The sequence below is a fragment of the Microtus pennsylvanicus genome, chromosome 11 (genome assembly GCF_037038515.1).
Source record: "Microtus pennsylvanicus isolate mMicPen1 chromosome 11, mMicPen1.hap1, whole genome shotgun sequence".
Taxonomy (NCBI): Eukaryota; Metazoa; Chordata; class Mammalia; order Rodentia; family Cricetidae; genus Microtus; species Microtus pennsylvanicus.
In genome coordinates, this window is record NC_134589.1 from 16670908 (window position 1) to 16693382 (window position 22475).

The 22475-nt window shown below is 40.2% G+C and overlaps 1 protein-coding gene across 6 annotated transcripts in view; it reads right to left on the reverse strand.

Moving 5' to 3' along the window:
* The window catches only part of Tlk2 (tousled like kinase 2), a 100066-nt gene that overhangs the window by 66543 nt on the left and 11048 nt on the right, over positions 1 to 22475 (reverse strand). For 3 of the 6 annotated variants that reach the window (XM_075990406.1, XM_075990407.1, XM_075990408.1), the window contains exons 3-6: positions 10701 to 10772; positions 9774 to 9843; positions 8812 to 8855; positions 7991 to 8086 (exon numbers count right to left, since the gene is read on the reverse strand). In XM_075990406.1, the coding sequence (XP_075846521.1) occupies positions 7991 to 8086; positions 8812 to 8855; positions 9774 to 9843; positions 10701 to 10772 (282 nt within the window). The remainder of the gene's footprint in view (positions 1 to 7990; positions 8087 to 8811; positions 8856 to 9773; positions 9844 to 10700; positions 10773 to 22475) is intronic. The other 3 variants (XM_075990409.1, XM_075990405.1, XM_075990410.1) reach the window with 2 other exon arrangements.

Here is a 22475-nt window from a genome sequence, read left to right on the forward strand (position 1 = left end):
TTAACCTCAAACACTGACCCTCTTTGCTTCAACTTCACAAGTACTGACGACCACAGCTGCACACCACAATGCCTGGCTATTTAACTATTCATTATAGAAAGTAAAAGTAAACAAATTTATCAAATGCTAATGACAATTAAATTTAGCCTTCTAATCTACAAGAAACTAGTCCTCCTCAAGACCAACAACACTCCTACCCTACCACTACAGCAGCTTGGGCTGGTGCTCTCGAATACTGTGATTATGGGTGTCACTATAGCATGCTTACCAAGTCAACCATCCTGCCCTCCACTCAACAAAGACTTGCCAGGGTCTAAAGTCTTTAAAGCTTTCTGGATAAAGGCAGGCTAAAATGCTTGGATAAGCGTCCCTCAGACAGCACAGACAATGGCACAGCTAAGTGCACTACGGAAATGCACACAAACAAGGCTGGGGTGCGCCTTTCCTCCACACCACAGTCCTGGCCAGACAGTAAGGGGTGCACAGTGAGACTTTGTGTCAAAACAGACATTTTTTAAAAGGGCAGGATAAATAACATAAAAACATCAAAGATTTGATAAAACATATAGGATCTGCTAGGACAAAATCTAAGAGCACATCACGAGTAATATCAAAGTCATATACGGACTCAAGGATACTTGCAGACACTCATTTCCCATCTCCAGAGCACCATGATGTCAAGTAGCCACTGAACCAAAGTTCACCCAGGCAGAAAACTCAACAAGAAGCACACTCTCCATTTCCATGACAAGGTGGCTTCCAATGCACTCAACTACACTCTTAAGAGTGAACCAAGAGAAAACTCTCTTCCTTCTACCCTCAAGTGGCTGCAAAGAAGATGCCTTAGCAATGCTGGGGATTGGGACTTAGAAAATGTTAAGACAATTCAAATCAATTTTTTGAAAACTGAAACAACAAAAGAAACCAAAATAAACAAACCAAACAAATATAGGCCTTAAATTTGATAAAAGTTGAATCAGAAAGGTAAGCTTTCTAAGAACTAAGAAGCAAATAAAAATTCTTCCTTGGGAGTGGAAAGATGGCTAAGGGAGGGGTTAAGAGCGCTGGCTGCTCTTCCAGAAGTCCCAAGTTCAATTCCGAGTACCCACATGGTGGCTCACAACCATCTGTAATGAGATCTGGTGCCCTTTTCTGGCCTGTAGGCAGAACACTATACACATAATAAATAAATCTAAGCAATCTACAGATTCAACGCAATGCCCATCAAAATCCCAGCAAAATTCTTCAAAGACCTCAAGAGAACAGTACTCAACTTCATATGGAAAAGCAAAAGACCCAGGATAGCCAAAACAATCCTGAACAATAAAAGAACTTTTGGAGGCATCACAACCCGACTTCAAACCCTACTACAGAGCTACAGTACTGAAAATAGCCTGATATTGGCATAAGAACAGACAGGAGGACCAATGGAACTGAATAGAAGACTCAGATATTAATCCACACATCTTAGCACACCTGATCTTTGATAAAGAAGCAAAAAATATCAAATGGAAAAAAGAAAGCATATTTAACAAATGGTGCTGGCATAACAGATATCAACATGTAGAAGAGTAAAAATAGACCCATATCTATCACCATGCACAAAACTCTAGTCCAAATGGATCAAAGACCTCAAGATAAAGCCAGCCACATTGAATGTTATAGAAGAGAAAGTGGGAAGTACACTTGAATGCATTGGCACAGGGAACCACTTCCTATATATAACTCCAGCAGCCAGACACTGAGAGAAACAATTAATAAATGGGACCTCCTGAAACTGAAACGCTTCTGTAAAGCAAAGGACACGGTCAACAAGACAAAACGGCAGCCTACTCAATGGGAAAAGATCTTCACTAACCCCACATCAGACAGAGGTCTATCTCCAAAATATACAAAGAACTCAAGAAATTGGACACCAAAAATCACATAATCCAATAAAAAAAAATGGAGTACAGACCTAAACAGAGAACTCTCAACAGAGGAATCTAAAATGGCTGAAAGACACTTAAGGAAATGTTCAACATCCTTAGTCATCAGAAAAATGCAAATCAAAACAACTCTGAGATTCCATCTTAACACCTGTAAGAATGGCCAAAATCAAAAACACTGATGACAACTTATGCTGGAGAGGTTGTGGGGAAAAGGGAACACTTCTGCACTGCTGGTGGGAATGCAAGCTGGTACAACTCCTTTGGATGTCAGTGTGGCGATTTCTCAGAAAATTAGGAAACAACCTTCCTCAAGACCCAGTAATACCACTTTTGGGTAAATATCCAAAGGATGCTCAATCGTGCCACAAGGACATGTGCTCGACTATGTTCATAGCAGCTTTGTTTGTCATAGCCAGATCCTGGAAACAACCTAAATGCTCCTCGACAGAAGAATGGATAAGGAAAATGTGGTACATTTAAACAATGGAGTACTACACAGCAGAAAAAAAATAATGACATCTTGAAATTTGTAGGAAAATGGATGGAGCTAGAAAACATTATTTTGAGTGGGGTAACCCAGACACAGAAAGACAATTATCACATGTACTCACTCATAGGTGGTTTTTAAACATAAAGCAAAGAAAACCAGCCTACAAACCATAATCCCAGAGAACTTAGACAACAATGAGGACACTAAGAGAGACTTACATAGATCTAATCTACATGGGAAGTAGAAAGTATAAAAAGACAAGATCTCCTGGGTAAACTGGGAGCGTGGAAACCTTGGGGAAGGGTTGAAGGGGGAGGGGAGAGGTAAGAAAGGGAGAAGAGAAAAATGTAGAGCTCAATAAAAATCAATTAAAAAAAAGAACCAAAATGAAAAAATAAAACTAACCTACTAAGACTAAATAAATAAAATAAATCTTAAAAAAAATCTTCCTCAAAGAACAACTGTATTTTCACAGCCACAAATAATTTTTCATTAACACTGAGTACCTCACTAGAAAACTAAGTAAATGAAATAAAACCACAAAAAAACTAAGAAAATCAATGGCAGAAACAAATTGATTAAAACCTCAGATGCTAATAAGTTAACAGACTATAAAATCATGTACAAGATGTAGAGAAAGTAAGAGTTCAGTGGTAAAATACTTGCTGAGAAAGACCTGTGGTTCAACCTCCAGAATCACAATAAAGATTTTCAAAAATAAAAGGGCCTGGAGAGACATCTCAGCAGTTAAGAGCATTTGTTGCTCTTGCAGAGGACTCAGAGTCAGTTTCCAGTACCCACATTATGGCTTACCACCATCCATAACCCATGTGCCAAGGGACTGGACAACCTCTTCTGACATGGACCACAAGGTACACACAGGGTTCACACACATATACATGGGCAAAACATTCATACACATAAAAATTTTAAATCTTTAATAAATAAAAAGAATGAATAAATAAAGAAAGCTTGAAAGAAAAAAGAAACAGCAGAGAGCCTTAAAAAAAAAAAAAACCAGTAGGCCAGGCGGTGGTGGCACGCGCCTTTAATCCCAGCACTCGGGAGGCAGAGGCAGAGGCAGAGGCAGGCGGATCTCTGTGAGTTCGAGACCAGCCTGGTCTACAAAAGCTAGTTCCAGGACAGGCTCCAAAACCACAGAGAAACCCTGTCTCGAAAAACAAAAACAAAAACAAACAACAACAACAACAAAAAAGCAGTAGCATGCTCAGGATAGAGATAGTTCACAGTAGAGCATGTGCTTGGTGTACAGCATGGTCCTGGTGTTGAGCCCAAGACCTCACAGAGACAAACAGAAGCAGTAACAAAAATTAAGAATTCAATACAGCTAACAGCAAATGAGAGACAATGAAACAATCTGGAACTGAGCAGCAAAAAGAAATAATCTACAAAGATGAATAAACAGACAAAAGAATAAACAGTATGAAGTCAAGCGGCAAGGGAGCTAATGCAGAACAGCACAGAGCAGGGATGATAGACAATAACTATTCACAACTAAGGAAGCACACCAACCCACAGATTCCAAAACCCCAGAGTCAAGACCAAGAAGAAAAAAATGTAAGAAAATACATGAAAAACCAAAAGCACAGCCACAGAGAGCTGGGGATATAGCTCAGTGGTAGAGCACTTGCCTAGCATGCATGAGACCATGGGTTCAATCCCAGCATAATGAAAAATAAGTGAATAAAAGGCAGGCACAGAACCAAGCGTGGTGACAAATAGCTAGAATCCTAGAATATGGGAGAAGCAGGAGGATCAGAAATTGAAGTTCATCCTAAGACTATATAGCTAGTTCAAGGTCAGCCTGGGCCACATGACAGACTGTTTCAATCAATTAATCAATAGCCACATAAATAAATAAATGAATGAACAAACAAATAAAATGGAGTGGTTTCTTTAAAGAAAGATTTATATAATACATGAAGAAAAACTCCAACCACATTATACTGGCCAAGAAATATATTAACAAAAAGTTGATTGTATATAAGCAGAAATATTTAGACCACATAGTGGTTTGGATATGCTAATCAGACAGATCACATTTACAGAAAAGAGCCTTGAATTGGTTCAGCAGTGAAGAGCACTGGCTGCTCTTCCAGAGGACCTGAGTTTGATTCCAAGCAATACACAGCGGTTCACAACTATCTGTAACTCCAGGCCAAGGGATCAGACACCCTCTTCTAGACTCTGAAGAACAGCAAACAAGTGGTACAAAAATATAAACACAGGCCAAACACCCATACAAATAAAATTGTTTTTGAATAGCTGCAAGGAAATAAAGATATCTAATACATAGGCAAAGTTTAACATAAATACATGAAGAAACAGACAACTACAATCATAATGAGAAATACCTACACTTAACTGATAAAATAAAGAATCAAATTTAGAGCCTGGTGCATACCAAGCAATGTTCTTTTTCTTTTTCCTTTCCTTTTTTTTTTTTTTCCTGCGACAGGATTTCTCTGAGTAGCCCTGGCTGTGTTGGAACTCTCTGGGTATACAACTGCAATGGCTATGGGAGAGTATCCTGAAATGTGGGTATCTAATTGGGTAGTGCTGGGGCACAAGAAAGAAGAAAAGAAAAGAAAGAAAGGAGAGAGAAAGAGAGAGAGAAAAAAAGAAAGAATTTAAAAAAAAAACGAGACAAAAGAATCATTTACTGAAAGGGGGGGCACAAAATGACACTTTATCAACTCTTCCTTTTCAACAATTTTGAGAAGCCACTGGGTCCCATGCATTTTTGGATGCTAGAGACTGAAAAATTGAACAAGATATCTCTTGTATGTCAAGTAAAGGGAATGGTTTAAAGTAACTATAGTTTTATATAATAAAACACTAACAGATGGAAATAGCAATGAACAAGAAAATACAGCAAGGTGTCTTCTCTCACAAGGTTAATATTTTAGCAGGAGGAGGTGGGTAATGAGTTAATGGTTAAAAATTAGAACACAGAAACTGTCAAATAAAAATATACTAATATTAAGGCTGAGGAGAAGGCTCAGTTGGTAAAATGCTTGAGCCGCCAGCATAAAGACCTGAGGTGGATCTCCAAATCCCACTTCAAAAACAGCCAGGCATGGTGGCACATGCTTTTAATCCCAGGATTCAGGAGGCAGAAGTATGTGTGAGGCCAGCCTGGTCCATATAATGTGACACTGTCTCACCAGCTCCCTAAACAGAAAGAAAGTAACACAAAAAGACAAAACTGAAGGGGCAGGGAGAGAAAGGCGTAGGACACTTGAAGCCAAGTTTCACCTTCTGAAGCCATCTGATAGAAGGATAGAACCAACTCCCACAAGTTGTCCTCACATTCTGTGATGTGCTTGCATGCATGCACAGCTGAGTGCGCATGCCTGTGTGTGTAAAAATGGCCACGGTGGTACACACATGTAATTCCAAAAATGGATAGATGGGGACAGAGAGATCGCTGTCAGCCAGTCTAGCCTATTTGGCAAGTTCCAGCCCAGTGAGTGATCATGTCTCAAAACAAATGAATGGCACATGAGGAATGACATCATCCAAGACTGCCTCCTGGCCTTCACATGTACGCACACACACGGAAAAGTAGGTATACTCTCACACACAGAGAGAAAATGTAAAACTGTACTACTACACACTAAAAACAATGAATGATCTACAATAAACAAGACAAGATGAATAAATCTCAGAAAGGTAATACTGAAAAAAGCAGCCAAACACAACAATTCATACTGTATGACTCCTCCTATGGAGAACAGCTATGCCCGTGGAGAGAAAGGGCTAAAGTGGCAAGGAACACAATGGTGATATTTTAAGACTAGTAATGGTTGGTTCCTTATGTTGTTACAATTTATGAAAACTATAGACTACTGCATTTGTATTCTTATAAAAACAGAAATCAGTTTAAAAAAATAAGGATATAACAAACTTTGTGGATGGAGGTGAAAGAAGGAGGTAGAGGGAGAGAAACTGAGAGACAGAGCAACAGAGACAGGGTGGAGCAATGGCTAAATGGGCAGAAGGACTTGCCACGCAAATGTGATGACCTGAATTCAAATCCCGATACCCTCAAAAATGTTGTGCATGGCTAAGGAGCTTCTGTCATCCCAGTACTCCTATAGAGATGAAAAGCAGGGACAGACTATCCAGAAGCTCAGGTCAGATGACCTGCACATGTAGTGCTGGTGAGATCCTATCTCAAACAACCTGTAAGGTTAGGACAGACACCCCATCCTGCAGCTGTGGCAACCACACACCTACATTCATGAGTACATGCATATCACGCACGCATGCACACACACGTGTGCGTGCACACACACACACACAGAAATTAAAGCAAGATTGGAGACAGAGTGACCATGTGTGAGGAAATGCTATTTTAGAGAAGCTGGGCAGGGGAGACTACTCTGTTAAGGTCATTTTTGAGCAACATCCTGTTAAAGAAGTTGCTGGTATCTGCCAAAGAATAGTTCTAGAAAAGAGAATAATGATACAAAGGCCCTGAGTAGAAGAATGCTCACAGTGCTCAAGAAAGCCTGCATGACTGTTGCTGTAGGGGAGACACGTAGGCAGAAACAAAGAGCAGGCAGGAGCTATTAGGCCATGTAGCAACTTTATTACAGAAAACCATTCAGTTTTGCCAAGGATTGGCAGAGTAAGCCTTTACTTGTTAAACTGCTTGGGCTACAAAACTACATTAGGCAAAGTTAAAGCCATACTGTCGATTGAACCCAGGGCCTTGAAAATTCTAGGTAAAGCGTTCTACTATTAAGTTGCACTCCAACCTCTTAAAAACAACAACAAAAACCTTTATATTTACTTTTACCCCAACTCCTAAGATCCCAGATAAAAACACACTGGTCACATTATGGACAGTTAAATGTCAACAAATTATCAAAAGGTGCTAGAATAAATTAATACAAAAGCCTACATTAATTAGTTCAGCAAGTACCAGCATCAACACTACTACTGACTTTTAGGTGAGTTAATACTTTGCCTCAGGGCTGTGCTAACCTGACTTTACAGGAATGCTTACAGCAACCCTAGCCTCTGTCCTCCTATGCTTCCCATGCCCTAATTGTAACAACCAAAACGATTCCAGATATAGAGAAAAGTCCCCTGAGGGAGCATTAACTGCCTCTGGCTGAAAACTACAACCTTGAAATCTCAAAGGATGAAAACAAACCTATCTCACATACATCAGAGCATCAGGTTTTCTACCACATGAGTGAGTAAGCCTACAAGATCTGAATATAAGAATCTGATTAAATTTTTTAAAGGAAGAAAAGAAATTCAAATTCAGCAATGGTTTAGAACCCAATGTTTGGCTTGAAATGACTTCCTTGACAGACTAGTGAACTAGACAGGCTTAAAGGCAATTTAAGAATCAAAGAATAGATTAACTCTTATACAGAATTGACTTACTAATAAAAGACGTGAATCAAGTAAGTGGTTTATAGGCATGCCTCATTCCCCATGGGTAGTTAATGAAAGAGAGACGGCTGCAGTGTTCCTGGGCTGCTGGTTCCTATATAACAGTGCCAAATTTCTCCAGGTGAGTGCTTACCGGTAAGGGATTGGATAAGGAATGTTGCGGTGAGGATCGTGCAACTGGTGGAACACTTCTGCCAGGGCTGGTTCCTGGCCCGCTTCCCCCAGCAAACTGGCCAACAGGGAAAAATGGATATGAATAATTCAAAACAGTACCATGCTTCAGAAGGAGAGTTAAAAGATTAATATACAAACAGATTTTAATTATACATGGCCCCTTTAAGTCAATACATCTCATTCTAGAGAGAAAATGCCATGTAAGCCAAATCTATCTTTTCAATGAGGTTTTTGAGAAAGAGTTCTCAAAGAAATGTAACAAGATATACAGAAAACATGGGCAGAAAGCTGAAAGCAAGCATGGTTTTGGACAGACATGAGAGAAGAACGCCTTTATTTTTTTCTTGGTCTCAAAACACATGAAGCAGAAATAGAGTAGTGCAGAGGGTGTTAGTCATCTTTAGTAACCCACTTAACAATGAGTCGCTGAGCTTATGACATATTCCACTAGGCTAAGGGAAAGGACCAAAGGAGATTCACGCCATTATACCTTAGTCACTGAGACACAAAACCTAGTCTGGCCAAGAGAAAGTGCACTTCACACATGAATTCTTCTATCATCACAGACAAGACACATGATACAAAGTTTACACCTAGCAAATCAGCAGCAGTTTCTCCATATTACGAGATGGGCAGCATTAGTTTGATGAAGATGGAAACAGAAAGGGCAAGATCACAGTAAAGGCAAATATTGCTCTCTAATGCCTTAAATGAACAAGAGGATTATTAAGTTGTTTAAAGTCACTGGAGGTTGTTTATTTACCCCCAAATTTAACTTACCTCAAAGTAATCACTAATTTTATGTCCCCTAGGAGTGCCTTTCCCTGAAAATGAAACCACAGTTAAGTACAGTTTTTCCAATGCACACGTAAGCCATCATCACTGAAATGCGTTAAGTAGTAAAAGCTCAGTAACTGATCTCAGCGCTGTCAACTCCAGAATCAGATTTACTTTTACTTTTAACAAACATATAAAACCTGTACACTAAGGTTACTCTACCTCCTCTACAAAGTAACTGAATGTTTTAAATGCAACTTGTTTTAAATGCAGCTTGTTTTAAATGCAATAAACTTTCTTTTATACATATTTATCCATAACAAAATCAGGAAACAAAATTCTTCTATAATCTACATCCCAATTTAAGAGACCAAAATTCAAAACAAATGATTAGAACTATAGAGTTGATCCCACTTCACACAATTGTGTCACTTTGGGAGACTTCCCTTACAAAAGACAGAATGACTTACCTATACATTTTTAAAAGGGAAGAAAAAGATTGGGAATCCCAGTCCTTAGACAGCACAGGGAAAATCTAACACTTTCCTTGATTATATATTTGATGATAGAACTATCACTGTTACAAATTTCATCCCCGTGGGCTCTAATGGAAGAGCAGTCCTGCAGATGAAACCATTTCTAGCTGCTACTAGTACTATTACTACTAACAAATTTCATAGTTAAACCCCAATGTACCCTCTTTCCCACATAATTCTTGTTTGGTCTGAGGAAAAACCTGTGGTGAGAAAACCATTCAAGTACACAGGGAAAACAAAAGTCCCCAAAGACTTGATTCTGTTTTATTAGGTATGTATCAAAGGGCAAGTCTGCAACAGCCAGATACTCCCTAAGATATATAAAACTCTGTTGTAAGGGAATCCCTCTATAAACACTAATTACTTGCTGGCAGTTAGACAATTCCAAGTGCACAAGAACCCTGTGTTTCAGTGTGAAATGATTACTACCTTGGCTAGTTTCATATGGTTCAGCTTTTCTTTTCCGATTTCGCTGGTCATTCTGCTTTTTCTCAGGAGTCTGAAATACCATACATATCACAATTAGAATGTTGGCAAATTTTCACATTAGGATAACAGTATATATAAAATATCAAAGATACGAAAGAGATATGATTGGCACAGACAAATCTTGAAGCAGTGTACTACTCTTGGAACAAAGAAACAAAGTATGGGGCCTTTAGTCAAACCTAAACAACTCTTGAAAAATTATTTAAAATATCAGCTTTTCAATGTACTCAATAATTTAGAATTGTCACAAAATTTAAATAAAGACATTTTGGCAGTACCATGACCCATGCTCGTGATCCCACAAGCAGGAGCAGTGGCAAGATCTCAAATTCAAGGCCTGTGTGAGTATACAAAAGACCCATCTCAAACTGGGAGGTTTGATACTTTAATCACAGCGCTCAGGAGGTAGAGACAGGCAGATCTCTGTGGGTTCGAAGCCAGCCTGGTCTAGAGCTAGTTCCAGGACAGGCTCCAAAGCTACAGGGAAAAACCAAAATAAAAATAATAATAATAATAATGATAATAATAATAATAATGACTTGTCTCAAACAAACAACAAAAAAAGTATTTTTAAAGGACACATGTCAACCCATAGAACTACAAATCTCTTTATTGAAAAACTAAGCCCTCCTAACCAACTGCCCCCCTCAAAAAAAAAAAAAAAAAAAAAAAAAAAACCAGAAGTAAAATGGACAAAGACAAGACCTACGAATGGTTATGATAATAAACCTGTGACAGGCTGCATCAAAGCTGCACCAAGACAAGAGCACACAACTCTACTGACATTCCTGGATTTATGTGTGCTACCCAGAGTCCAGACTAAAGGTATAAAAATGAAAACAGTATTGTTTAGGTACGGCTCCTTACCTCTACTTCTTTATCACTCAAGGACCCCACGCTGCATAAACTCTGGTTGGAAGACTCACTGTTGAGTGGCCCCTGGAAGGAAAAGGATTTTTAAATAGTCAGAAGTTCTCATTTAAGATGACAGCAAAAGTATGCAAGAGGCCTGTTGATTATAATGTCTAAGTCAGATTAGGAGTCAAGAGGCAGCTTTACAACCCCTCCAAGCCAAGATGAAAGGTACTCAACTCCAGGGAAAAACAATGCATAAATACAAACACTAGTTTAACTGAAAAACTCGGCTAATGGAAATTGCAAAGAAGGGCAATTTGTATCTGAGTTTTATCTTGAGACTGTAAAATTCTTTTGTTATTGTCTAATACTTGCTATTAAAAAAGGAGTTTAAAAACTGGCCTTTGCCACAGCCTTACAAATCCATCTCTGGCTGTGGTCTCAGCTAACTGATAAGCTTTTTGTGCCCCATGGAGATTTATTTTTTTAATTTTTCACTTTTTTCCTGGAATAAAGTTTGCTCTGGTTTATTAGAAAAAAGAAATTAAAAAAAAAAAGAAAGGTACTCAACTACAGCACTGTGTCCTCCATGTTCGAACTCTCTACTTACTGATAACTTCATGTGCCTTATACATGTACGGGTCTTCCCTTCAAGAGCATGCTCACATATTCTGAAGTCATTCTTTAAGAACAATGAACACTTAACTGACTTCCCAGGAGAGGTCTGAACCTCTCTGAGGAGCAGATGGGGGATGGGATAAGGAAAAAGGGAGGAGCGGGAGGGAGAAGAGGGAACTGGGGAAAGAAAGAAAAAGAAAGAAAGAAAGAAAGAAAGAAAGAAAGAAAGAAAGAAAGAAAGAAAGAAAAGAAAAGAAAAGAAAAGAAAAATTAACAGATGTTGAGGGCTAGAGAGATGGCTCAGAGGTTAATTAAGAGCATTGCCTGCTCTACCAAAGGTCCTGAGTTCAATTCCCAGCAACCACATGGTGGCTCACAACCATCTGTAATGGGGTCTGGTGCCCTCTTCTGACCTGCAGGCATACACACAGACAGAATATTGTATATATAATAAATAAATAAATATTTAAAAAAAAAAAAAAACAAATGTTGGGCAGTGGTGGTACATGCCTTTAATCCCAGCATTCAGAGAGGCAGAAGCAAGCAGATCTCTTTGAGTTTGAGGCCAGCCTGGTCTACAGAGTAAGTTCCAGAACAGCTGGAGATACACAGAGAAACCCTGTCTTGAAAAACCAAAAAAAGAAAAAAAAGGTAAGCCCTGAAAACTACAAGAAAGTATTCAAAGACATTTAATGATGTGGGAGAATGATCTGTATTCTATCAATTATATTTTAAATAAATGCTAATTGGACAGTAACCACGCAGAAAGTATAGGCAGGATAATCAGACAGGAAGTAGAGATGGGTCAAGGAGAACAAGAGTATTCTGGGAAGAAGCTCTTTCTGCAGTTGTGAGCCCGCCACAGAAGAAGCAAGATGTGACTGCCTGGCTGAAAAAGGTACCAAGCCATGTGGCTAATAAATACTAGAATAATGGGCTAATATAAGTTATAAGAGTTAATAAGAAGCCTGAGCTAATGGGCCAATCAGTTTATAACTAATGTAGACCTCTGTGTGATTTCTTTGGGACTTAATGACTGCGGGAACTGGGAAGGACAGAAAACCTCAGTCAACAATTTAAAATATAAGTAAGTCAAAAATTTAAAATATAAATAAGTGGTAGTGCACACCTTTAATCCCAGCACTTGAAAGGCAGAGGCAGTCAGCCTTGTCTATGTAAAAGTTCCAGGCCAGCCAGGCTAGAAGAGAATGAGACTCTGTCTCAAAACAAACAAACAGACAGACAGACAGACAGATGGGTTTAGTCCCCTGTACTGTCTCACCCCCACAAAAGCAAAATTAAACAATTATAAATGACATTATTAGGGTTGGAGAGATGGCTCAGCAGTTACAAGCCCTTGCTGCTCTTATAGAGGACCCAGCTCTATACTAGGTGGCTCACAACCTCCTGTAACTTCAGTTCCAGGGAATCTGATGCCCTCTTCTGCCCTCTGCAGACACTGCAGAGTGCACAGACATACATGCAGGCAAAGGCACATAAAATAAAAATGAAGGGGAAAACAAGCAACATTATTGAGGACCAGTGAGATAGCCTGATGGGCTAAGGGACCTGTTGTGCAGGCACAGTGATTGGACTTGGATCCCCCAAACCCATATGTAACAGAAAAAACTGACTCCAGAGTTGTCCCCTGACCTATACACAAACTATATATGGACTGTATACAAAGAGATTGTGATGGAAAAAAAACAGAAAATAAGCATGAATGTCCAATGATACCTAAAGATGAATGCTCTGGAAGCCATCCATCTTGGAATATTACTTAGGTACAGTACGCCCTCCTATTAAAAGTGTATTCCTGCCAATGAAGAAATGGCTTCATGGTTAAGAGTACTTGTTACCAATGATAGCCTTTGCTGGAGAGGTTGTGGAGAAAGGGGTACACTCATCCATTGTTGGTGGGAATGCAAACTTGTGCAACCACTTTGGAAAGCAGTGTGGCGGTTTCTCAGGAAATTCGGGATCAACTTACCCATGGACCCAGCAATACCACTCTTGGGAATATACCCAAGAGAGGCGTTATCATACAACAAAAGTATATACTCTACTATGTTCATAGCAGCATTGCTTGTAACAGCCAGAACCTGGAAACAACCAAGAAGCCCTTCAATGGAAGAATGGATGAAGAAAGTATGGAATATATACATATTAGAGTACTACTCAGCAGTAAAAAACAAGGACTTCTTGAATTTTGCATGCAAATGGATGGAAATAGAAAACACTAACCTGAGTGAGGTAAGCCAGACCCAAAAAGAGGAACATGGGATGTACTCACTCATATTTGGTTTCTAGCCATAAATAAAGGACATTGAGCCTATAATTAGTGATCCTAGAGAAGCTAAATAAGGAGAACCCAAAGAAAAACATATAGGCATCCTCCTGAATATTAACCTTCATCAGGAGATGAAAGGAGACTGAGACAGAGACCCACATTGGAGCATAGGACTGAAATCTCAAGGTCCAAATCAGGAGCAGAAGGAGAGAGAGCACGAGCAAGGAACTCAGGACCGTGAGGGGTGCACCCACACACTGAGACAATGGGGATGTTCTATCGGGAACTCACCAAGGCCAGCTGGCCTGGGTCTGAAAAAGCCTGGGATAAAACCGGACTTGCTGAACATAGTGGACAATGGGGACTACTGAGAACTCAAGAACAACGGCAATGTGTTTTTGATCCTACTACACGTACTGGCTTTGTGGGAGCCTAGGCAGTTTGGATGCTCACCTTACTAGACCTGGATGGAGGTGGGTGGTCCTTGGACTTCCCACAGGGCAGGGAACCCTGATTGCTCTTTGGGCTGACGAGGGGAAGGGGAGGGAAATGGGAGGTGGTGGCGGGGAAGAGACAGAAATCTTTAATGAATAAATAAAAGAAACACACACACACACACACACACACACACAAAAGAGTACTTGTTATTCTTGCAGAGGACCCAACTTCGATTCCCAGTGCTCACGTGGTATTTCACAGCTATCCATAAACCCAGTCTGGGGAATCCAATAGACACACATCAGGTGCTTACACTGAAACCTGGACTTTGTGCATGTTAAGGCAAGCATTCTACCAACTGAGCTACAACCCTAGTGTTTAGTCTACAAAATAAAAAAGTAGGGGGAGTATTGTGGGAATTCTTTCAGGCAATAGCCTTTTGGGTACAAGCTAATAAGGACATGGTCTGAGGTACTACTATGTATGGATTGTTAAGCGCAAATGGGACGCATGCCCTCTAATCTCGGGTGATGGTCAGAGTTCTGTTCACACCTTCCAGCACCCATAGAGCTCTACCCTTACTGTGAATTTTTTCCCAAATGAATATTTATTACCCTTTATTCTGGGGTCTCATGTACTTCTTTCATTACACCTAAATTTTGGCACCCAACGTGGCCAGAACCCAAACTTAACCACCTGGTCCCTCAACAATTCCACCTCATATGCCATTGAGCCAATAAATACCACCCAAAGATCAGCTTTGGACTACCAACTGCTCAAAATGATTCCAACTTGGCTAGCTGAGACGGTCCACCTTCTTACAAACTCCAGCCAGAACTTCAAATAAGAACTTCAGAAAAACCCAACCCACTACTCAGAGACTGTCTACAATTGTTACAGACAGTACTCTTTTTAGAACTATTAGTTATAGACAATTTACATTGGTATAGATTCTTGTATACTGGTTTATTTAACTTTATTTTATGTGCATTGGTGTGAAGGTGTCAGATCCCCTGGAACTGGATCTTCTGACAGTTATGAGCTGCCATGTGGGTGCTGGGAATTGAACCCGGGTCCTCTGGAAGAGGAGTCAGTGCTCTTAACCACTGAGCCATCTCTCCAGCCCCAGATTCTTGTATACGGATACATATGTAAAATTATCTTTTTAGTCCTTTCTAAGATAATTTGCATATCGATACAAATTCAAATTATATTTGTTACATTGAGTATGCTCTTATTCCTGTTTACAATATTTGTATACAAATGAAAAGTTATTTTGTCAAGTTGTATGTATATATGTTTCTACCTCTGCTTAAGATATTTTGTATATTAATGCAATTTTAAGATATTTTTATCATATTACATTATACATTTCTACCTCTGATCAAAATATTTATATGTATTGTTACAATTAGAGGTCACTGTCCTCATTGCTGTAGATCTGTTTAAAGACTTTTTTTTACATTATTTTTTATAATGTAAAGCTTTAGTCTTTAGGCTATATGGGCATTAATTATGGGGGAGGAGAAGGAGGAGGAGAAGGAAAAGTGGCACACGACTTTAATCCCCCTCCAGCACTCTGGAGGCAGAGGCAGGTGGATCTCTGTGTGCAAGACCAGCCTGGTCTACAGAGTGAGTTCCAGGACAACAAAGAGAAACCCTGTCTCGAAAACCACACGCCCCTCAAAAAAAAAAAAAAGCGCACCAGTTAAAGTGCACTTCCTGGTGTTCTAGGACTTGAGTTCAGTTCCCAGCACCGATGTAAGGCAGCTTACAACCAACCACCTGTGACTCTAATGTCCTCTCTGTCCTCTACAGGCACCCACAAGCTTGTGTCATACATTCACATGGGCACAAATATACACTAGTAAAAGCTTAATAAAATATAAAGTTATTGGATAGGGCAACAGTAGACTACATGAGGCCCTGACTCTGAGTCTTAGCATAGCAACAAGCCATCATTCATTCATTTACTGTAATAACACTAACAATCAACATTCATGCAGCACTTGCATAAACACGACATTCCACTTTTAGCTCTTTATTTAATTTGCACAGTTGATAAAAAACAAACCCATATTAAGGCATCCATTTGATTTCTGACAAAAATGCAAAAGCAATTCAACAGACTAATTATAGAAATTGAGAATAAAAGTCTTGCAGTAAACAGTCCTTAAATATTTAGATATCCACAAGCAAGAGTTAGCCTTAATTTAAACCTCACATGGTATTTTAAATATTAATTCCAACACAATCACTGAAGACAGAAAACAGCTGAGTGGGTCAGGGCTTGGCTCTGACAGAGAAGCATAGTTATGACTACAAAGAGGTGTCAGGAAGCACCTGTGGTCACCACAGTGCTGCACTTTGATTTGCATGGTCACAAATGCTACTAAAACAAAGTAACTGTTCAGAAGCATGCCAACATGCCTTTGTAAGTATACATGTGTGCACACAAATGATACCTGAGTAATGTATACTCTGAAACAATTCTGCTGACTGTGCTGGAGGTATAGTTCAGCAGCAGAGCAAATGTTAAGTATTCATGAGGCCCTATGTTTGAGCCTCAACATCACAAAAAAAAAAAAAAAAAGAGGCCGGGCGGTGGTGGCGCACGCCTTTAATCCCAGCACTCGGGAGGCAGAGGCAGGCAGATCTCTGTGAGTTTGAGGCCAGCCTGGTCTACAAGAGCTAGTGCCAGGACAGGAACCAAAAAGCTACGGAGAAACCCTGTCTCGAAAATCCAAAAAAAAAAAAAAAAAAAAAAGAATTTGTGTGCATTAATTCAACTTCCTGGTTCTCATATTATATTCAAATTTCATAATTTGAATGGGGTAGGGAAGGATGCATGGATGGAAGCTCCTTATATTATTTTTAATTAATTTATTTGTGTGTATTCATGTTTGTTTGTGCACCATGTGCATACATGGCTTGTAAAGGCCAAGAGAAAACATCAGATTCCTTGGACAGCCAGCTAGACAGACTATGTAGGTATTGGGAACTGAACCTGAGGTACTCTAGAAGTGATCTTAACTGCCAAGCCATCACTTCAATCCCGTCTTGTATAAATTTTTTACAACTTCCTATAAATCTAATAATTTTGAAATGAAGTTTATTTATAGCTTTTAGGGTTTATGTGTTGAAACCCTAATCAACCCGCAGCACTCTGAATAATATACTTAAGACCAGAAGTTTAAAGAGTAATTAAATTTAACCTCTCTTAAAATTATAATTATTGTGTGTGTGTGTGTGTGTGTGTGTGTGTGTGTGTGTGTGTAACAGAGAAAGAGAGAGAGCCCATGGCACATGCGAAGCTCAGATGACAACTTAGGAGAGTTGCTTCTCTCTACCATGTTCCCAAGGACAAAACTCAGGTCATTAGGCTTGGTAGCAAGTTCCTATCCTCACTGAGCCATCTAAATTTTATCTGACTTACATTGGGTCATTAGAATTTGCCTAATACAACCAGACTAGTGTTTTTTTTATAAGAGGACATCCGAACAATGAGATAAAGAAGAGAGGGAAGAGGGAAGGCAGACAAGAAGGTAGATGCAGAGACCACATAAGGACACAGCAAGAAGGCAGCCTCCTGAATCCGGGGACACAGACTTCAGAAGCAATCAAATCTACTAGCGTCTTGCTCTCGACTTCAAGCTTTCAGAATTTGAAGAAAGTTTCTATTATTCAAATCACAGTCTATATTGTTCTGATAGCCCTACAAAGCTAATATATAACACCTTGTAAAGTAGCTACTATTCTTACTTACAGATGAAAAAAATGAAGGGATTATGATTGTTATTAACCCACTTCAAGTCACACAGTTTTTCCAAAGGTCTGGGATAAAGAGACCTGATTCCAAACGCATATTCCTGCCAAGAGGTGCCTTTAATGCTGGCACTCAGGAGGCAGAGGCTTGATCTACAGAGCAAGCTCCAGGACTAACAAAGCTACAAAAAGAGAAACCCTGCCTTGAAAAACACAAACAAACAAACAAAAACAAAAAACCCAAAAATACATATTCCTAACCATTCAGCTATACTGACTTAGTCTATATAACAGAACAGCTAAGACTGGAGAATGAAAGCTGAGTGGTAGTGGCCTTTAATTCCAGCACTGCGGAGGCAAAGGCAGGCAGATCTCTGTGTTCAACGCTAGTCTGGTCTACAAAGTGAGTTCCAGGACAGCCAAGACACTGAGAAACCCTGTCTTGAAAAACCAAACCAAACAAGACAAACAAAGACTAGAGAATGCAATGAATCTACTGAGGGTCAGGCTCTGCTTCAATAGAATCCTGGGGTATGGGAATTAATACTGCAGTATCAAAGAGTAGAAGAGTAATTGTACTGATAGTTTATGCCAACTTGACACAAGCCAGAGTTATTTGTGAAGAGAGAACGTCAACTGAGGAAATGCCCATCCCAGATAGATCTGCCTATACCCAAGTCTTTAGTGCATTTTCTTGATTCTGTGGTTCTCAACCTTCCTAATACTGTAACCCTTTAATTCCTCATGCTATGATGACCCCCAACCATAAAATTATTTTTGTTGCTATTTCATAATTGTAGTTTTGTTGTTATAAATCAAAATATAAATATCTGTGCTTTCGGAATCTTAGGTGACCTCTATGAAATGGTCATTCAACTCCCAAGGGAGTCATAAACTAAGCTGAGAATCTGTCTTGCTTCTCAATTGACATGTGGGAGGGCCAAACTCACTGTGGGCAGTATCATCCTGGGCTGGTGGTCCTGGGTACTATAAGAAAGCAAGCTGAGCAAGCCAGTAGTAAGTAGTGTTTCTCTATGACCTCTGTATCAATTCCTGCCTATAAACCTCTGCTTTGAGTTTCTGCCCTGACTTCTCTGGATGATGGGCTACAAGCTGTAAAATGAAATAAACCCTTTACACTTCTGAGTCACTAGCCACGATGCCCAGTTTTTGTGGTACTGGGACTCTAACTAAGGGTACTTCGTGCATTACAGGTAGGTACTTTACCACCTGAACTAAGCCCCAGTCCCTTCTAGCACTGTCTTTTCATTTTAACGTTTTAAATTTTATTTTATGTATATGAGTGTTTCACTTGCATGAATGTCCATGTACCATGTGCATAGCCAGTGCTCAGGAGGCCAGGAGAGAACGTTGGATCCCCTGGAATTGGAGTTACAAACTGTTAAGTGCCAGGAATGAAACAGAGGTCCTCTACAAGAACAGCAAGTGCTCTTAACCACGGAGCTATCAAAAGTAGGGGGAAAGATTTATATACAGCCAGAGTTCTTAGGGAAAGTCAGATCTAGGCTTCTGAACTTCTAGAAAGTTATAAAAACCCAAACAGTTCATGGAGAGGTGAATGACAACAAAAGTCAGGTCATCTCTATGACAAATCTCCACCGCTACTGTGGAAGGTGATTAACTGGGGGGTGAAACCATCCTAGATGCTCCCCTAACAGGATGGCCAAGGCCAAGGCTGACTATTTCACATGGTAATATAGATTTGTGCCAAGCATGGTGGCACATGCCTTTAATCCAGTACTTAGAAAGCAGAGGCAGGCGGGTATCTGTGAAAGAGGCCAGCCTGCTCTATGTAACAAGTTCTAGGCCAGCTGAGGATATATAGTGAGACCCTATCTCAAAAGAAAAAAAAAAGCAGATCTGTTGGTATTATACTAATGTGTGAAACACTTGGGCCTTAGTGAAAAGGACACACTTAGGTCCAAGACAGCCTACGTAGAAAGACCCTGCCTCAAAAAACCAAAACAATAAAACAAGCAAGCAAGTATACTAGGTATGAACACACTGGGACACTCCTTGTGCCCCTCTACTGGAAAGCTTCATCTGCCGCTGCAAACTGTAAGCAGATTTGGGGGACTGGGTGAAATGGAGCCCTACAGAGGCAGAGCTTATTCAGCCAGCCCTTTCAACAACCAAGTGTGCAGTAGTGCCCACACCCATGCTGCTATACCGTGTACCTTTTCTGACAGAACTGACACAAGCCGTGGGATCCTCCTGAGACACACTTCTTGCATTTTATAGCAGTCATAGAATCTAGGAGTCAGCGAAGGGCTTTCTTCTCAGTTTGGTGTATTAATTTTGCATGTTACCAAGGTTCTCATTGCTAAGTAGCTCTTTGCTTTCTTCCTGCACACAGTCACCTTCTCTCTCTCTCTCTCTCTCTCTCTCTCTCTCTCTCTCTCTCTCTCTCTCTCTAATGAATTTATTTATTACGTAAACAGTGTTCCACCTGTACATATGCCTCCAGTCCAGAAGAGGGTACCAAATTTCATTATAGATGGATGTGGGTTCTGGGAATTGAACTCAGGACCTCTAGAAGAGCAGCCAGTGCTCTTAACCTCTGAGCCATCTCACCAGCCCCCTTACCTTCTATTTTTAGTTATGATTTTGCTTTCCACAGACGTAGTTACTTTCATTCAACTATGGTCTGAAAATTACTCAGTAGAAAAGTCCAGGAAGAAGTAATTCTTAAAGTCTTAAATTGCATGTTGTTCTAAGCAAGCTGATGAAATCTCATCCCGTGGAGTCTGTCCTACCTTCCATGTGAACAGCTCTGAGTCCTCCCTCATACCGACACCTGTTACTTAGCAGTCCTCTTGGTGAGCACTGACTGCTGGCGGCACCGCAGTACTCTGGCTTCCTCACTCATTTTTCTTACTGGCTCCAAACCCAAGAGGAATGATGTCAGCCAACTGGGGTACAAGGAGAAGCTGTAAAGTGTATCCTCTAAGTGAAAAGGTGAAGTTCCTAAGTTAATACAGAAAGGAGAAGAAAAAAACCTGTATACTGAATTTGCTAAAATTTGTTATGCTGAGGTTGCCAAGATAGGCCTCCTATGAAGCTATAAAAGGGGGGGGGGGAGCTGGAGAGATGGCTCAGAGGTTAAGAGCACTGATTGTTCTTCCAGAGGTCCTGAGTTCAATTCCCAGCAACCACATGGTGGCTCACAACCATCTGTAATGAAATCTGGTACCCTCTTCTGGCCTGCAGGCATACATGCAGACAGAACACTGTATACAAAATAAATAAATAAATCTTTAAAAAAAAAAGGGGGGGGGGAGTTGCTGGTTTTGCTCTCACACCTGAACTACAAGAACTAACAGCCACAGTGGTCAGGTAAGCTAGAAAGGGTTTCAGGTTTCCACCAGGGCATTTGTCCCTGTGCGTTAAGGTGGGACTGCTGCAGACTAATTTTCTAGGATGTTATCTTTACTGTTTAACAACGGATCAAATAGACCAGTTATACAGGTAATATTCCTGCTATGGAATATTCAAAAGTTAAGAATGAATTTTGGGTCAGGCGTGGTAGCCTATGCCTTCACGCTATACAGGCAGGAGGATCTTAGTCTGAAGCCAAAGTTTGGTTTACGTTGAAAGCCGGCTTAGGCTACATAACAAGAAAAGAATGAATTTTGTTGTTTGTTAAATTTTAGACAGCACAGCTACTGAAGCCTCTCCTGAAGCCTGAAGAACACTGAAACCCTAGTGTGAACTACAGAAAACAAATGAAACAAATGAATCGGGCTGAGGACCTTGTTGCTGGGTCATCCTGCTAGCCACATGTCCTGTTTAAAATTTTTTATTTTAGGAAACTTTCATGGCCAGGGATGAAACTCAATGGTTTTCACTCCCAGCACTGCAAACAGAAGAGGGACTAGAGCAGCAGTTCTCAACCTGTGAGCCACAACCCTTTGGGAGCTGAAAGACTCTTTCACCGGGGGAGACTAAAACCATCGGAAAATAGTTACAATATGATTCACTAGAGTAGCAAAAAAATGATTTTTTAAAAGATTTATTTATTATGTATACAATGTTCTGTCTGTATGCACACCTACATGTCAGAAGAGGGCACCAGATCTCATTACAGATAGTTGGAAATCAATATATGGTTGCTGGGAATTAATTCAGGACCTCTGGAAGAGCAACCAGCGTTCTTAACCTCTGAGCCATCTCTCCAGCCCCCGTAATGAAATGGGGTCACCACAACATAAGGAACTGTATTAAAGGGTTGCATTAGGAAAGTTGAGAACCACCGGGCTAGAGAGACAGCTCACTTAGGGGTATGAACAGAGTCAAGATCCTCTAGCCCATGTAAATACAAGTGGGCATGGCAATCCTGAACTCAATTATTCTCCTGTCTCTCAGACACTCTGAGGCTGGAGAAACAACTTAAAGGTTTAGAGTATGTACTACTCTTGCAGAGGACCCAAGTTCAGTTCCCAACACCCACGTCAGGCACGCCACCTATAACACTAGGGACACCTGCGGGCAGCTGCACTCACATACACATAACTTTCTTTTAATTAAAGAAAATAAACACTGGTTTTCCACCACAATGAGTGCTGTACAGCACGGGTTGAGACAGGGTTTTACTGTCTCTTCAAAGTTGTAGATTGGTCTAAATGTGGGCAAAGGTGTTACCATCAGACTTTGAT